At 40.0% G+C, this 15,346-nt stretch overlaps 1 protein-coding gene across 1 annotated transcript; it reads right to left on the bottom strand.

Annotated features, from left to right (window-relative positions):
• Positions 1–100: 100 nt before the first annotated feature.
• On the bottom strand, positions 101–15,267 carry abhd17b (abhydrolase domain containing 17B, depalmitoylase). The gene is made up of 4 exons (XM_020657917.3): positions 14,798–15,267; positions 12,504–12,980; positions 2,921–3,100; positions 101–2,563 (listed from the first exon to the last, which is right to left on the bottom strand). The coding sequence occupies exons 2-4, from the start codon at positions 12,968–12,970 to the stop codon at positions 2,344–2,346; spliced, it is 867 nt and encodes a 288-aa protein (XP_020513573.1). The 5' UTR covers positions 12,971–12,980; positions 14,798–15,267; the 3' UTR covers positions 101–2,343.
• Between the last annotated feature and the right edge of the window lie 79 nt (positions 15,268–15,346).

Here is a 15,346-nt window from a genome sequence, read left to right as displayed (position 1 = left end):
GAGATGTTGGGAGGAGAGAGTGGGGATAACATGAGTTTCATGAAATAACACCCTTGATAAGAGTCTTGAAGTGTCTCAAACAGTTCAATCACAAATGGAGTTGATATTCTCAGATAGTTTTATTTTCTCTATCCATGTTAGAATTACTATATTAATATTGTTATTACATTTAGATATCTAAAACAAAATATGCTATACAAAATAAGTCAAATCAGAGATGACATTAGGCATAGTGACTTGTTACAAAGTCCACCTGAAAAGCCTAAATGTCGGCCTAACGTAGTCTGACAGTGGTCTATCAAGAGAAGTAAAAAGATCTACAGTTGACAGATTGTAACAAAATAAAAATGACATGTCCAGTACAAATATTATTTACAAAGTGAAAATGAAAGATATAACCACCGTCTTTGTAAGACATGAGTTGTGAAAAAAAAAAAAAGTGTTTTCATTACATCAGACCACCACCTCACAAACAAGTTACCAATCCTGCTCTGGATTTGAACTTCCATTCAACCTGTAAGTAATCAGACCTGAGGGTTTACAATAGCACCCATAGGCTCATTGGTTCATTACCAACAGTATTTGACCCCTTTTGTTGAAACAGGCTCAAGAGTAATGCAGGTATTAAACATACCCATAAGAAAATGATTCATTGAGATTTATTTTGTATTTCTGGAGCTGTTACACGGGCCATAGATCAATCAGCCTTAAGTGGCATGCAGTAGCACTTTGACATTTACTTCTCAGTGCCTTGAAGGAGTCACAGGCAGGCTTCTTTTTATTTTATTTTATTTCTTTGCCTATCCCATCATTAAAGATCAGACAATGAATCCAGAAATACCATGCAGACAAAAAATAAGGTTAAGACAAAAACAGAAACGTCTGTTCACGATGGATGACTCCTTTAACGCTGAGCCACGTGACAACCCATTGTCACAGCTCAATTCATTTGAGTGTAACCAAGGTTACAGTCAATTCATTTTTCATCTTAAATGCACTGAAATCAATGCTTCTAAATAAGTTACAACATACTTATTTGTTTCTGTCTACCTGAACTGGAAACAATCGACATCAGCTATGTTCATAAAATCAGTCCTGATGGGTATTAGTGGTTTAAGTCTTCATCAGAGCACAGAGCATTGGCTGCTGTCACAGTAGTTTAAATTTGTATCATATAAAAAAAAAAAAAAAAAGATACATCTGATTTAGGTACACATATGGGAGCCATAATAAAAACTACATACATTATTGGACTTAATATCTTCAAAGCCGAAGACAAATAAACTATAGTCAACACTTGGTTTTGGAATAGGTCATATATTGATAAGGTTACTTGTTATTTTTGAAGAAAACCCTGCATTTAATTTTCTTAAAGTTAAATGCAAAACATCAATTTCACTGACTAAACATAATGAAAGGGAATACACACTTAGAGGTAAACTTCAATGCTAGCTGTGGAAATGTGATGAAATACTCACACTTTATTGGTCAATGACGTACAGCTCCAGTCTTTGAAGTGGCTGCACGAGCTGCTGACTGAGCTCCATATTAATCTTGTAGATTTTAACATCTTGTTACATGTCATTACTAACAGATAAGTGGAGACCCCTAACAGAGCTTTGGAGAAGTTTGAAGATGTTTTTTTCCACAAAGTACAAATATCTTCGTGTGTGTTCGTCTCTGCATTATTATACTAAACATTTGGCAACACTGGCACAGCTAGATAACATGTCAGTTTGTCTTCAGTGACAGCTGAAACGTGCAAATATCATGAATAACAAAAAATATAATGAACAGTACTCTGAAAAAAAAAAAAAAAAAAAAAGTAATCATGGTGACTGCAGTGTGTGTTGGATCAAAACGACGCCAAAGTCAGCTGGAGTTCAGTTGAAATCTTGTCCAGTCCAGTTTGTAGAGAGGCAGTTCACCAGAACCATAGAAGCCTCGGAGGAGTCTAAAGAACCGTGGACCATGTTATCTTAAAAGGCAGCAAAAATATGACACACAGGCACTCTCACAAACTGTCTTGTACACGTGGTATGTCGTCTAAGCACATGCCTATTTCTCTTTCATTCACACATTTTTTTAAGATGTGCAATTTTCAACATGATAAAAAGGAAAACTATAAGCAAAAACCATGGGCAGTTGTAGGTTCAAAGCTGCATCGTGTGGAGCAGAGGTGCTCGATAATGAGCGAAGACTGCCACCAAAAACTTGACTGACAAACAACCACCTTAACCTGCTTTACGTCAGAAAGAAAAAAGGTCAAATTTGCACCCCTTTCCCAACATCAAACCACCCCTCAAACATTCTTTCCCTCTCCGCCCTTTTCTGACAGCTTTTCTACAAGTTGACCAGCTCATGTGCAACAAACTGTTTGAGTCTCTCCAGGTACTGTCCGTAGAGTTCCACGTCGTTGTGTCCAGCCCCCTCCACCCAGAGCGGCTCCACAGGGCGTTGACAGCGTTCATAAAGCGCCAGGCCGTGAGAGAAGTCGATGACCTCGTCCTCCGTACCATGGATCACCAGCACTGGAGACGTTACCTTTGAAATCTTGTCGATGCTTTGGTTTAAGAAGGAGAAAAATAATCAAAATGAGAAAACATATATACAAAAAAACATTGGATGTTAAAAATTCACAAAGATAATTAAAGCAGAGCTAATTTAAAAACTGCCCACCAGAGGGAGCTGTTGAGAATTTTTCCTAGATTGTTTTGACACAGCTATATTTATAAATCCATTTAAAGCTTTAAATCTTGTGTGTGTGTGTGTGTTTTTTGCTGGTACAAATTCATTCACACCATCCCTTGATTTGAAATAAACATAATGTTATTTGGATAAATTGTGCAGGGAGTCATTCTGTGTATTCTCCAATAGGCCTGTCTTTCTCATGTACCATCTGTCCATACAGGGGACTCACTTTGGGAAGGCGTCGAAGCAGTAGGTCTTCTTGGTGTCAGGGAAGGCCACCCTCATGCCAGAGGTAAGCGGGGAGTGGAGGATGACGGCAGCGCTCTCATAGCGAGAGGCCAGATCCACTGAAGGCACAGTGCCAATGCTCTGACCATACACGATCACATTTTCTGGCCTTATGCCGTACCTGCAAGATGAACACAAAATATCTGAAAATCACAGGTTCGCTGTCTGATGGTGAACAGGATTTGTACACTACTAGCAGCCAGATGCACTGTGGTGAATTGTTTTTGCTCGGCCAGACACTGGCTGGCGTCCAACTAGGCCTTCTTTTAATTAGAAAAAGCAGCTTGGCTGGCAAAAGAAAAAAAAAGCAAATCTTGCGTATTTTGAATACTCTAATTAGTGTAAAAAGTGTCTTTTAAATGTCTTCAAGTTAAAAGGGTAGCTTGAAGTAATCCTGAATCTTATAGTTATATCTGCTTTTAGTCATCACATAGTAAATTCTCTCACACAGCCAATTAGTCTGCCATCATGCTCTCATTCCCCCCACATGCTGCTTCATAAGCAAACACACACCTGTGAGCTAACAGAGACTTACTCACACTCTATTATCGGCTGAAACGTCATGCCACAGTGACTCAGTGATTACCTGGCCTCCTAAAACAAGCACACAAAGATGGGAAGCAGCGAAGGTTCACTGGTTTTCTGCAGCTTTTCATAGCAGTAAAACACAGAGGACCACCACTGGAGACTCGTGATTCAGAGCTCAAGAGGGAGAATTAGAGCAAGTCAAGCAAAAAGAGAGCAAAAGAGACACTGATACTGGATCAAGGGTGAGGGAGAGACCGGGAATGAAAGCGAAGACATTCCTCAGCTTATTATTTCGAACGTGACCCAGTCTAGCGAGCGAGCAGTCAGCTGACAACCTGAAACCTAGTGGAGAACACAGCATCACTGTCTGTACTGCTGAAAAAAGCCAAGCAGTACTTGTCGGTTATGAAAACTGGGAGCACTAATATCACAGGCTTAACATTTCAGCCTCTGCCACTCCACTCCTTAAATACACAATACACAGACTCTAAAGCCTGACAACACTCTGGGCTGCTGTAATGAATAATTATAATCATAAAGTCCACACGCACATGTCTAGCACAACCTTTACTAAGAGACTGACTGCAGTAATGAGGACTCACTGCTCTAAAAGGCCAAAAGACTTGCGTTAAGTGCAGACAGAACTGGAAATGTACATGCAGTATATTAGCAGAACTATAGGACCTGTTTTCTGCTGGTGTGTCAGCTGGCCTCCTCAGAGTATAAATAGTGGTGAAAATATTGGCAAGCATGTGAAAGAACCACTGCAAATTGTTATGTGATGTTTAACAGTAACGCTCAACCTCAAGGCTGGTGGACCATGAGATTTACAAATCATGGATTATTGGACACAATGTTGCTGTTTAAGGGATGAAAAGAATATCACGAGGAGGACAAAATCAGAAACGGCATACAAAGTGTCTGATAAAGGACTAAAAGCCACGAGATTAACCGTAAAAAGCTTTGTTTTATCATAAATGCCATCTTGCTGTCATGTTCAGTCGATCTAAGCAATTTGTCATCAGAATGAAAAAAAAAATATATATATATATATATATATAAAATTTAGGGACTAAAAATCCACATTGGATTAGACTAGTTTTAGAAAGTCTGTTTCTCTGAACCTCAAATGCCTGAAGGGTTTTGATGGTTAAATCATGAAAAGTCTACAGGGTTTTGAGTGCAACATCCATGTTGTTACAATACTTAAAATAACTAAAGAGAAGTAGACATTTAGTAAAAAGTCAATTTTGAAATCCGATTAAAAAGCTAACAGAGATGACTACCACTGTGGATTAAAGGATATTAACCCCCTCCTAGGAGATGCAGGGAAATCACTAGGTATCAGGAGATTGTTCAGTTGCGTACTTCACATACTCATAATGTGCACAGACAGCATTTATCCAGAAAAAACGTTCTAATGGTTTACTGTTTTGAGTCATTTTATCACATGAACGTAGTTATACTCTTATCATTATATTTTACTTATCTTCTGTTTATGCTTCTCTCCTCAATGTCCTTTGGTATATCAGGCCACAAACTCCGGGCCAATCACAAGACACTGACACTTATGAGGAGTCAAACAAGAAGGTAAATTGAAAACATTTGACAGCTTAGTCATAGGGATAAATGACAGTAAACACAGCAAGGCGTTTCATGGACTTAGCTCGACATGCTCCGCTGACATCTTTACACCAACACTGTGCGAGCTCAGAGTTTTGCTCAAGGACACACATTGAAACACAATGAATAATTCATTTCCTGAACCTGTGACCTTTCACTGGGTACAAGGTCATGCTAGCTGCTAACCCTGCCTGCTGCTTTGGCTCTGTAAAGATGGGATGCTTTTGCTCACACATGCAAAGAAAAGCACAAATGTAGTGCAGATCTGCAGCTGCACTCATGTTTAAACATCAACACGACAATCTAAATACAACCCGGATATGACCCCCCGGACCAGCCAACACTTTACTCCATTTTATTTCAGCTCAGATAGACCTAACCAAGCCCATAGCCAGCCATGCTCCATGGTTACACCCCTACCCCAAACCTTCATCAATTTGGCCTCCTGACACAAATTCAATCTATTATGCATCACATCCTCCCTCGTTCCCTTGTTCTGTCTCCCACTCCCTCTTGTCTGCCAACCTCTTGCTCCCTGAGGAGTAAAACTATTCTCAGCCCATATTACTCACAATGACTAATAGATATTTTAGGACATCCTGAACATATGTGCAGGCATTTTTAACAGATTAGTGCACCATCTGTAGTACAGCAGGGGGATTTCACCAGTGAAGGGCTTCAATGATCTGATATTATATGTAGCAGATTTTTTACTTGATTCCGTTGATTATATACTGGATCATTCAAGTTAACCATAACAATTAAATACAATGTTGACATCTTTATTGGAGGCTCAACACGTTTTAAAAAGTCAGAAAAGACTATTTAAAATATCAAAGAAAAATAAGTAGCACGTAGCCCTATTCCTGTTGCTCTGAGTTAAAGACAGTCAGGTGAGCACACCAAACAAACCTGGTTTAACACAAATCAGCCTTTGTCTCCAGCACTGTCAGCCTAACAGACACTGATTTTTCAACTCAATAGAAATAAACAAGGCAAAGACGTGACGGGGTCGCCTCTGTGTTCACGTTTGTGAGAATTTCTCCCCACCACAAAAACACAACAACTGGACAGACAGATTGCATTTCCATACTGATCAATAAAGCCTATTGACAAGGTAGTGAATTTTCCCTGTTTGTTTTTATTGGCCAATGTGCGCAAAGACCTCGGTCTGAAAGCTCATTGGAAATCAGTTGCTAGGCTACGGCTCAATATTAGACTAGCAGGATTGACTGCTGGCCCGCCTCCATCTCAGAGGGAAAATAAAATGTTACAGTGGCATTTTGTAGTGGAAAACACACATTCGCACAAAGAGAAAGATACACACACACGTGCAAAGAGAGCATTGGGGCAGATGGCAGATGGCTTTGGTCAGCTTGGACACCATCACTGAATTTTTTACCTCAAAATGATTTTATTCTTATTCGGGGGAAAAAAAAAAAAAAAAAAAAAAATAGTTCATCAAACACCTTATGCAATCTTTTCTATAATAATGGAGGCTCTGTGTGTGTGTGTGTGTGTAACCCTGGTGACTCACAATTACTTAATCAGCTGGCTCACTCCCTGCTCAGGTAAAGGGAGTGGCTCATCGACTGTGGATAAACAAGAAAACATAGGAACAGTGTGTGTGCGTCATGTGCCTGCCATTGCAGTTGTGTAGTTGTGGTTAGACTGTTTGCAAAGTGTGTGGCAGGTGGCTACCCTCTGTCATATGACTGTGGAACAAAAGCAGCCCACACAAGTGTGTCAACACTGAAAAGAAAGTTTATTTGTAGACAACTGGATCACAAGCAGCTGACACAGAAAACTAAAACCAGCTGAAAGTGATGGGATGTGCTGTGTTCTAAATGTCAAATAGCCAAAAAACAAAACAAGAACTGACACAAAGAGAAGAGAAAGAGACACCAGAGCCGCTCTCTTCTTCAGGCTTTGCGTCTGATCCAACATGAGAGACATGCACGAGGGATTGTACGGAGCAGACTTAAGGGAGACCATGCAGAGAGGGCACTTTGATGTGATAAACACAATCTACTTGATTCATGTTCAGAAGGGTCAAAAGGCTGGGATGTACCCTCCTTCTGTCACACAGAAAGTCAATTATGAATCCGGCTCTGCCCTCAAACCATCAGATACAGACAGCTGAGCTAAAAAGGAAGCCCAAAATGGAGCCTTTGAGCTTTGAAGACTGTACAACGAATACGTTAGCTTGATTCAAAATTGTACACAAGACTTCCATGCTATTATCTGATAGTCCCACAGTTTCTTTAGCAAGTAATTAATCCTGAATGAATGGGAACAAACCCTTAAATCATCCGTCATTATTTAATTCTCTTTGTGAAAGAAACTTGCAGCACAGGATGTATAGGAAACTAAAGTGCCTGTTGAATTGATATGATGCCAACAGATCGAAGGCCAGAATATAAACCAAGAATAAAGGATGACGCATGGCAAAATAAGTTGCATATATTGAGAATCCTGACATCCTATTTAGGACATAATATTACTGTCTTTTTATCAATGCCGTTGCTGCGAGTCCAATTCCTTTCAAGTGATTTTTTTGTTTGTTTTAACCAAAAAGGATTCATTTCTTCAACTGTACGCTAAAGGGATACTTCACCCGTTGAAACATGAATCTGTATTGACATTGGGTCATATATGTAGTAGAAATGTGAAATACATTTTAAAGTTGGTGCCTTCTTGGCCAAGAAAAGGCAGAAAGTGTCTTTTTGGCTCATGTGGATGAAAGACACCTAATCCCAGAATGCACAGCACCGCAGGCCACTCTCACTACGGTCCGAATCAGAAAAACTTAAAAAGTAGTTTCACCCGGCTAACCGGAACAGCTTCCAGTGACGCAGAAATTGTCATTTTGTGTCACTGGAAGCTCCTTTTCAGACTCAGAAATACAAAGATTTCCCATCTCAGGGGAAAATGAGGGAGAGATGCACAACCATTCAAAAATACTACCAGGTTTCTAATGATACAAAGCTTAATGCAAATGGGTGAAGTATCCCTTTAAGCCTTACCCATCCTTACTCTCTGCGTGTCGAATGATATCTGTGATTGTCTTAACACAAATGAAGAAACATTCCTAAAGAAAGAGACAATATACAGTATATTTTCTTCATATTTACCAAAAACTATTTCTACATTTAATGTCCAGATAGATTTTTTTCACATGGATGAGTTAGCAAAATAAAAAGTGTTAAGTCATGTCCTGCATCACTTCCCCTTGGCCTACCTTATGTTACATTCACACACTTTTCTCAGTCACAAAGTAAAACTCTACAAACCATAAATTGCCTCATTATGTCTCTGCAGCTTTTACTGAAAGGTAACCTATCATGTTTAAATGTGAGGATAATAACTAGAGACATACAATGCAAAAACTGTGTGAATGCTTAATGAGCGATGCAGGGAGAGAGCAACAGTCATCTAACCCTTTTCAATGCACCGATTTTTGACATAAACTGTAAGGGACTGTAAACCATGAGACCACAAAGCACGGGACATACAGAATGGACATAAGACTTCGTAAAATTATCAAATTATGCCACTGTCCCTGAAAGCCTCTCATCTGATCTCACAGGGGTTTCATGGCGGGTTAACCTATAAAGCCATGTGATACAGAGTCCTTGTTATTGCAGGAAGGGTTAAAATCTGCTTTAACAAACAGCTGATTAACAACATGGACAGAAACAGTTAGTCAGCTAAAACTATAACAACCCCGGAGGCATCAGTAACACTAGCAGGCGGATAGCCAATCTCGATGAGTAGTAAAATTTTATTTGGCCTTAGGTAAATGAGGCAGTGACAATGTGGACTCAGACTCGAATGTCTGAGGATAAAACAAGCTTATTCAATTTATCGGACAATATTTTACTAGTCAGAGGGGGTTATTTGCACAAAGTATTCATTGTGGATAAAAATAGGTACAGAAGGAGGGACTCCTTCTACTTATTTGCAATTTAGTGAAGTTACAGTGAGAGTTATTTTGCTCATAAACAAATAGAAACTAGGTGTGTTGTTGAACTGCAATACAAATGACACCATTGAAATGATGATTCAATGTGATGCTCGTGGACAGTGAGGAAAGTGCCGGAGCCACAGTGTTCAAGAAATAGAACAGGAAGTTAAGCCATCAGGTCATGTAATTTTTTAAGACTTTTATTACTAAGCTGCCGTCTTACATAATGAGCAGTAGGGTTTCTTTCAGTTTGTGTGAAGAAATGCTGTTATACGCCGCCTGCCCCAGACACATTTCACCAAGCGTAACTTGATATGATTTGGAGCGCGTGTTCTGCTTCGATCAGATTAAAGGAACTTTCAAAGCTAATTTTCTGCGTCAGCCACGACTGTGTGTGGGAGCAGGAGATTCCTTTGTGTACCGACAAATATGAGCAAGTAGGATAGAAACAAAAAAATGAACATGAAAACAAAAACACACACCAGCTGACAGTCCCTGTGTCTTTCAAGTAGTGTGTCACTGTGTTTAGAAAGACAAAATAAAGTTTGTGTTTTTGTTCATAAGGCATTTCTTGTGCTTATTTTCCTCTCTGTCACATTCAACACTGCAAAAGAAACATTGGTGAATCAGTTTCTATTCATACCGATAAAGTGTGCTGAATTGAAAACACAAGTGGCAGAAAGGTTTAAACTTGTCTGACCACCAGAAAAGCAGGTTCTTATTCACAGCAGCCTATTTCCTTTATGCTTAACCTTTATGATCAGGAGTTTCCCGTTTAACTAGCCAGCTTCCTTCTTTAAGGGTTCTTATATTGACTCATGACAGCTCAGGATGTTCTTGCAGATGTGTGAAATGTAAAGTGAGTACTTTGGAGAGATCAACAGGAAAAGTCAGTAGCTAGGAAATAGAAACATTTAATGCCAGTGGCTCTAACAGCATCATCCATCAGCACTTTTAAATCTCTGCAGTGCCAACAGCTTCATTTACCGCAGAAAGAAGTACATCCACCCACATCAGCATTGATATAGGAGGGGTTCTCCGCACCAGAAGCCTACTTTTTAGTCTTGCTGTGTCTCTATTCAACTGTCTCAGTTTTCCTGAGCCAGAGTCCTCTGTCTCTCCTCTTCGAGTCATTTGTTTGTCTTCCAGCAGGAAGTATCCAAAAACAACCAGGCCTACTGGATTGACTTTTATTTCCTCCCCATTCGGTCATCAACAAAAAATGCACAAATATGATGGACACATTATTTCACTCACACACAAACACTGGCCTCCTGCACATCCTGTTTGTCTGTTAGAGAGCGTGAGTGGTTAAGTACTCTTTGGTTCACACAGACAAAGAAGATTTGCCTAGTACTGCAAATCATTATGCAGTCTGTTTACCCTATACTTGACAAAATGGATTAATTGTCTAAAGAATATTTGTGAAAATTGTTCATAACACAACTTAGCAAAACCTAAAATGACATCTTAATATCCTTGTGATTGAAGGTTAAGATTGACTTGTTTTTCACTTTGTATTCATGTGTTGCTTATTCTTGAGTATTCAGGGTCCATTTGAAAGATTAATTGTGCAATTACTCAGACACGGACATTACGCATTCGCAAAATGTATTATCTACATGGGGGGGTAAGAGAAGTGAAGTGTTGACAGATGTTTTATGGTAGGTAAGTATGCACTTATAGAAGCGCAACAATGATTTAAGAATGGCGGAAAGTTTTGAAGACGAACAAATTAACCAATCAGGAATAATCAGCTTCTGTGCAATTTTACATCGATGCTGTGTATTGGGGGAAAAAAAGCTCTTTGGCACCATTCTTACTTCACCTGCCGTGAACTCAGACGGTAGAAAAGTGTCCCCATGTCAATTGTTTTCATTTTGAGGTTCAAAATAGTCTGTGCTCTCAACACTTGTCGTCTCCAATGAAATGCCATGTAAATATGAGGCAAACATGTTTTCTACAAGACAGCATGATTAACAAAGTACATCTCTGGCCCTAAACTGTTTCAATCTATACATGTTTATGTTGTGTATCTGATGGAAACAGTACAGTGTACAGATGTCACCTCGCTCTTCTATTTCCATAAGAGATTATAGCAAGGGTGTGAAAAAAAAGACGAAAGACGGCAGTGATGAGAGGGATAAAATGGAAGGTAGAAAGTAAGGGACATGGACTTCAGCAAATGGTCTAATTTGGGGGAGGGGACTCATTTAATTCATGTAACAGATGTAAATCTGCTTATAAAAAATAAAACGTGTTATAAAGGACTTTGGTAATTTCAACAGTAAATCCCTGTGGACCATCTGCAGCATAAACATGAGACGGGGGTTCCTTACTTGTTCTATTAACATCACAAAGCTGTGACAAATATTTCTGCAGATTAGCAACTAGAAGCACTAAATAATTAAGTTTGACTCTTAAAACAGTTGAAGTTGAGCATTAGCCAATAAGTATCAGCCTTTTCCACAGCCTGTAGAGCAAAAAGATGCTGCAGCACACCCACTCACACCTACATACAGTATGTTGGCTGACCAGCAGAAAAATACACCTCTTATTATCGCTTACAAGAACATACACATAACATTCCCACCCCAATCTTCCTCATCCCCACCCATGATGTTATCAGACCCAATCTTATCAGGACTACACCCACCCAGCTCCTTCTGGACACATTTTACATCTTCACTTCTAACTTCAAACTCACACTTGCTATTTGTTGGTACCAATCAACATCAGTCCAGTTTCGTCAGATTCAAATGTATATCAGCTCTTATTACAGAAGTCTCCGTTTACAAACCTCCTGTGAGCTGTAAACATTGAGTTCACCGAGAAAGGTTGCCTTTGTTGTAATTCACAACGTCATCTCTCCCTACGATTGCATAGCTGTCAAAAAGAACGATATAAATCTAGAGTTGCTATTAATGTTACCTTTTCCTCTTTGTTAACACAGCTAGTAGCTTTGTTTGTGTCTTGCAACACAGGAAAAATTGCAAGAATCAGTAAGGCTGAAACGGTTTCTACAATCTGTGTTATGTCACAAACTCCTTACGATCTGGGTTGTGAGAGCATTTTCTGCATTCCAAGTTAACCATGCAATAAACACTTCAAGTGTTTATCCACTTTGATCCCCCTCTTAAAAGTTGAGGGGCTTAACTCGTCATTCGCCCAGTGTTTGTCAAGCCTTATCTACGTTGCAGTTTTGGCTTAAATGTACAGCTGGTATTCATGCCGTCAGTATTTAGAATGTCCTAGTAAACCTAGAAAAGGAAAACTCTAAAGTTTAGGGTCTGTCTGCATCACCAGTGTGTTCATCACTTAAAACCTATTACTGAATCAATTCTCTGCAGGCTGCTCCAACAACAGAGTACAGGTTTCTCTCTCATTCATCATCATTCCTACTTACCGTGAGCGTAGCGCCTGCCAGGCAGCGTCCACATCAGCGTACAGATTCTTCTCTGAGGGTTTCCCAGAACTGGCCCCGTAACCCGAGTAGTCATAGGAGAAGACATTGCAGTTTATCCTTGAACCCAGACCGATGTAGAAGCTGCTCATCTGACCCAAGTCCACTGCGTTTCCATGGGAGAATAATAGAGTGTAGCGGGCGCTGGGCGAGCAGCGGACAAACATGCAGGCAATGCGGTTCCCTCTTGAGGTGCGTGTCATGAAGCACTCGATGGCGTCCTTTTCACGCGACGAGTATTGCCAGTCTGCCCGTTCTGAGAGGTGCAGAGTCCACCGGCTGCCACTATCGTCACTCATGAGGCTGTATGTGGGCTCCGGGGGCAGGAAGGCCAGCTTGGAGGCAATCTTGCTGGGGCACGGTGGACAGCAGAACAGGCAACATAGCTCGCTTAAGGATAAGTGATTCATCCTAAAAACCCTGTAACAGGGAAAATGAAGATGGTTAACTTAAAATAATACATTCCATCAAAATAAAATTCCAAGAACTGCATTTTAAAACCTAAGAATAAGAGAGAGAACAGATATTAGAACCTCTGCAAACAAGAGCCCACATTGAGGGCTCACACTGATCACATGAAAAACACACTAAAAGCAAATTCACGCTTAAGAACTCTTGAATGACGTTCTTACCATGAATGTGAGCACTTGTCTCTTTTTTAAGTGGAATGCATTGCAACCAGGGGCTAAAGCCAGGCCGCTGTCCTTTTCTTAAAACACCACCAATTCCCCTCTCACGAGTACATGATTTGCTTCAGCCAGTATTATAAAAAAAAAAAAAAAAGGACACAGCCCTGACCCTGTTTGGCTCCACATCCTCTCAGGTAGTATTGACTTAAAAGGCTTTCTTGTTTCTCTCTGCACCTGGATCTCCACCTAAGGCAACCTTTTCCCAGGCTTTTGAATTGCAGTGGCCTGCACCAAAGATGCGGGGGGATTTGTAACTTGGCTCCAGATAACGACACATGTCCTTTTTTTATTTATTAAATGAAGTAGATATATGTCAGCTCTGACAAGGTTTTTGGTTTGTATTTCTAATTAATTTGTGCAATTGAATCCTGAAGCAAACAAGCAATGTAGCCAGTAAGTTACAACTAACACATGACTACATATTGCTGCCTTGTTCATGCACTTCCCTATGTGAGATATATATTCATTTATTAATGTATAGTTTTAACATAAATCATCAACGGCTGACTCGAGTTTTGGAGTTATAGTCTGGGTCTCACATGCAAAAGAGCTTTGTAATCTCAATGTGACTTCCAGGTTAAACAAAGGTTATATCTAATCGTAGTTCTCTAACAGTCTGTGACAGCTTTTTTCTCCCCTCCAGGATACACCTGCATGTTGCTCATACAGTTCATTGCAGCCTCTGCAAGCTATGTGGGTCTAAGAGCAGAAAAAAGCATCCAACCAGAACAATGCTGGGTTTTTTTTTTTTTTCTTTTTGAAACAGTGCCATTGTCCCTGTAAAAATATGCAATCATGCAGATCTCCTATTTGACCCATAAAGCTTTGAGAATGAAGCTACAGATATGCAGTAAAACCTGGGAGCCCTTAGCAGATATACAGATGTTTTCATTCTTTTACAAGTGTACACATATTGACAAATGAGTCACAAAAATCCCTACTTAGGAATTTCCTTTTTTTCTTCATTATTCTTACTAGTGTTTATCAGCAGTATTGTATTGTTTGCATGATCGCTGACCTTATTGAATTTATACAAGAAAATTGTCTAACAAGCTGCTGAAGCTGGCATAAACACATTAAAGCAGGACATCACTTGTGGCATCTTGGTAACACACAGGTGACTTCAATTCTACTTAATTACCTGTGTGCAGCACACATCAACAAATACCTGGAGAAGAGATGATTTCAGGCGAATAATCCATCAATCAATCAATCAATCAATGCTACTTCTGCAAGATTCTCTGACATCTTGATAAGAAGGAGTATCTACAACATACAAAGTGGTGACTATTTGCTTCCCATATTCCCCAAAATAGTCCATAATCTCCAGCCATGGAGACAGAATGGAGCCTCGCAGCGATTTACTGTAAAATGGTGGTGGAGGCAGCAGATTAAAGCGACTCCTGGCTGGCTTGTGGATATTTAATATCCACTGATTGGACACAATTTACTCCAAATTGTGATGCGTTAATTAGCTGGCAACACTGTATATCCATGTGTTGGTCGGTTCCTTACTAAGACGTAGCAGAAATATCATCGCAACATTACCTGGACGTTGGTTTGTTTTGTTTTTCTGTCTATTTTGAGGCGATAGTATTGGCCAACCTCGCCGGGTTTTCTTCGACAAGCTAACTAATATATCTTCTTCTGAACGCCGGGAGATTGACAAGGTTATCCTTGTCCAGATTATCCTCTGTTTGGCGTCTTGTCACCTAAAGAGTGTCTATCCCTTTGGCACCACAGTTGTGAGTTGTCGTCCTCCCGGGTCCTGTCCAGACAGCCACCGAAACTGTTGTGTCTTTTTCCTGCGCTGGGATTTACCAACATATGGTCCTGAATAATAACGAGGTCGATTAATTCAACACATTCAAGTGCAAACAGCTCTTCAGCGTCATGGGTGAATTCTACAAATGTCTAAAATAAAGTTACTCCGGGTCACTGCTCTGTAGTGGTTCGTCAGACAGTTTACAGCAGTGTCACTTGCCTCCGAAACATCACCACTGTCGTTAAATCACCCTGCTTGTTTCCTCAGTTCGTAAGGAAGCTAAAAAGAAAAAAAAATGTGATTGACAGCTTCATTGACCAATAGGAAAGCTG

This window comes from Labrus bergylta, chromosome 2 (genome assembly GCF_963930695.1).
Source record: "Labrus bergylta chromosome 2, fLabBer1.1, whole genome shotgun sequence".
Classification (NCBI taxonomy): Eukaryota; Metazoa; Chordata; class Actinopteri; order Labriformes; family Labridae; genus Labrus; species Labrus bergylta.
Note: the sequence above shows the minus strand (reverse complement) of the source record. Positions and strands in the feature narration are given on the sequence as shown.

What these genes read in the sequence shown, in the direction of transcription:
- abhd17b (XM_020657917.3), bottom strand. Translation starts at nt 12,970, where the DNA reads ATGAATCACTTATCCTTAAGCGAGCTATGTTGCCTGTTCTGCTGTCCA. An exon ending in TGGCAGGCGCTACGCTCACG is followed by an intron (nt 3,101 to 12,503) that starts GTAAGTAGGAAT and finishes TTCATCTTGCAG; the next exon opens with GTACGGCATAAGGCCAGAAA. An exon ending in TGCTTCGACGCCTTCCCAAA is followed by an intron (nt 2,564 to 2,920) that starts GTGAGTCCCCTG and finishes CTTAAACCAAAG; the next exon opens with CATCGACAAGATTTCAAAGG.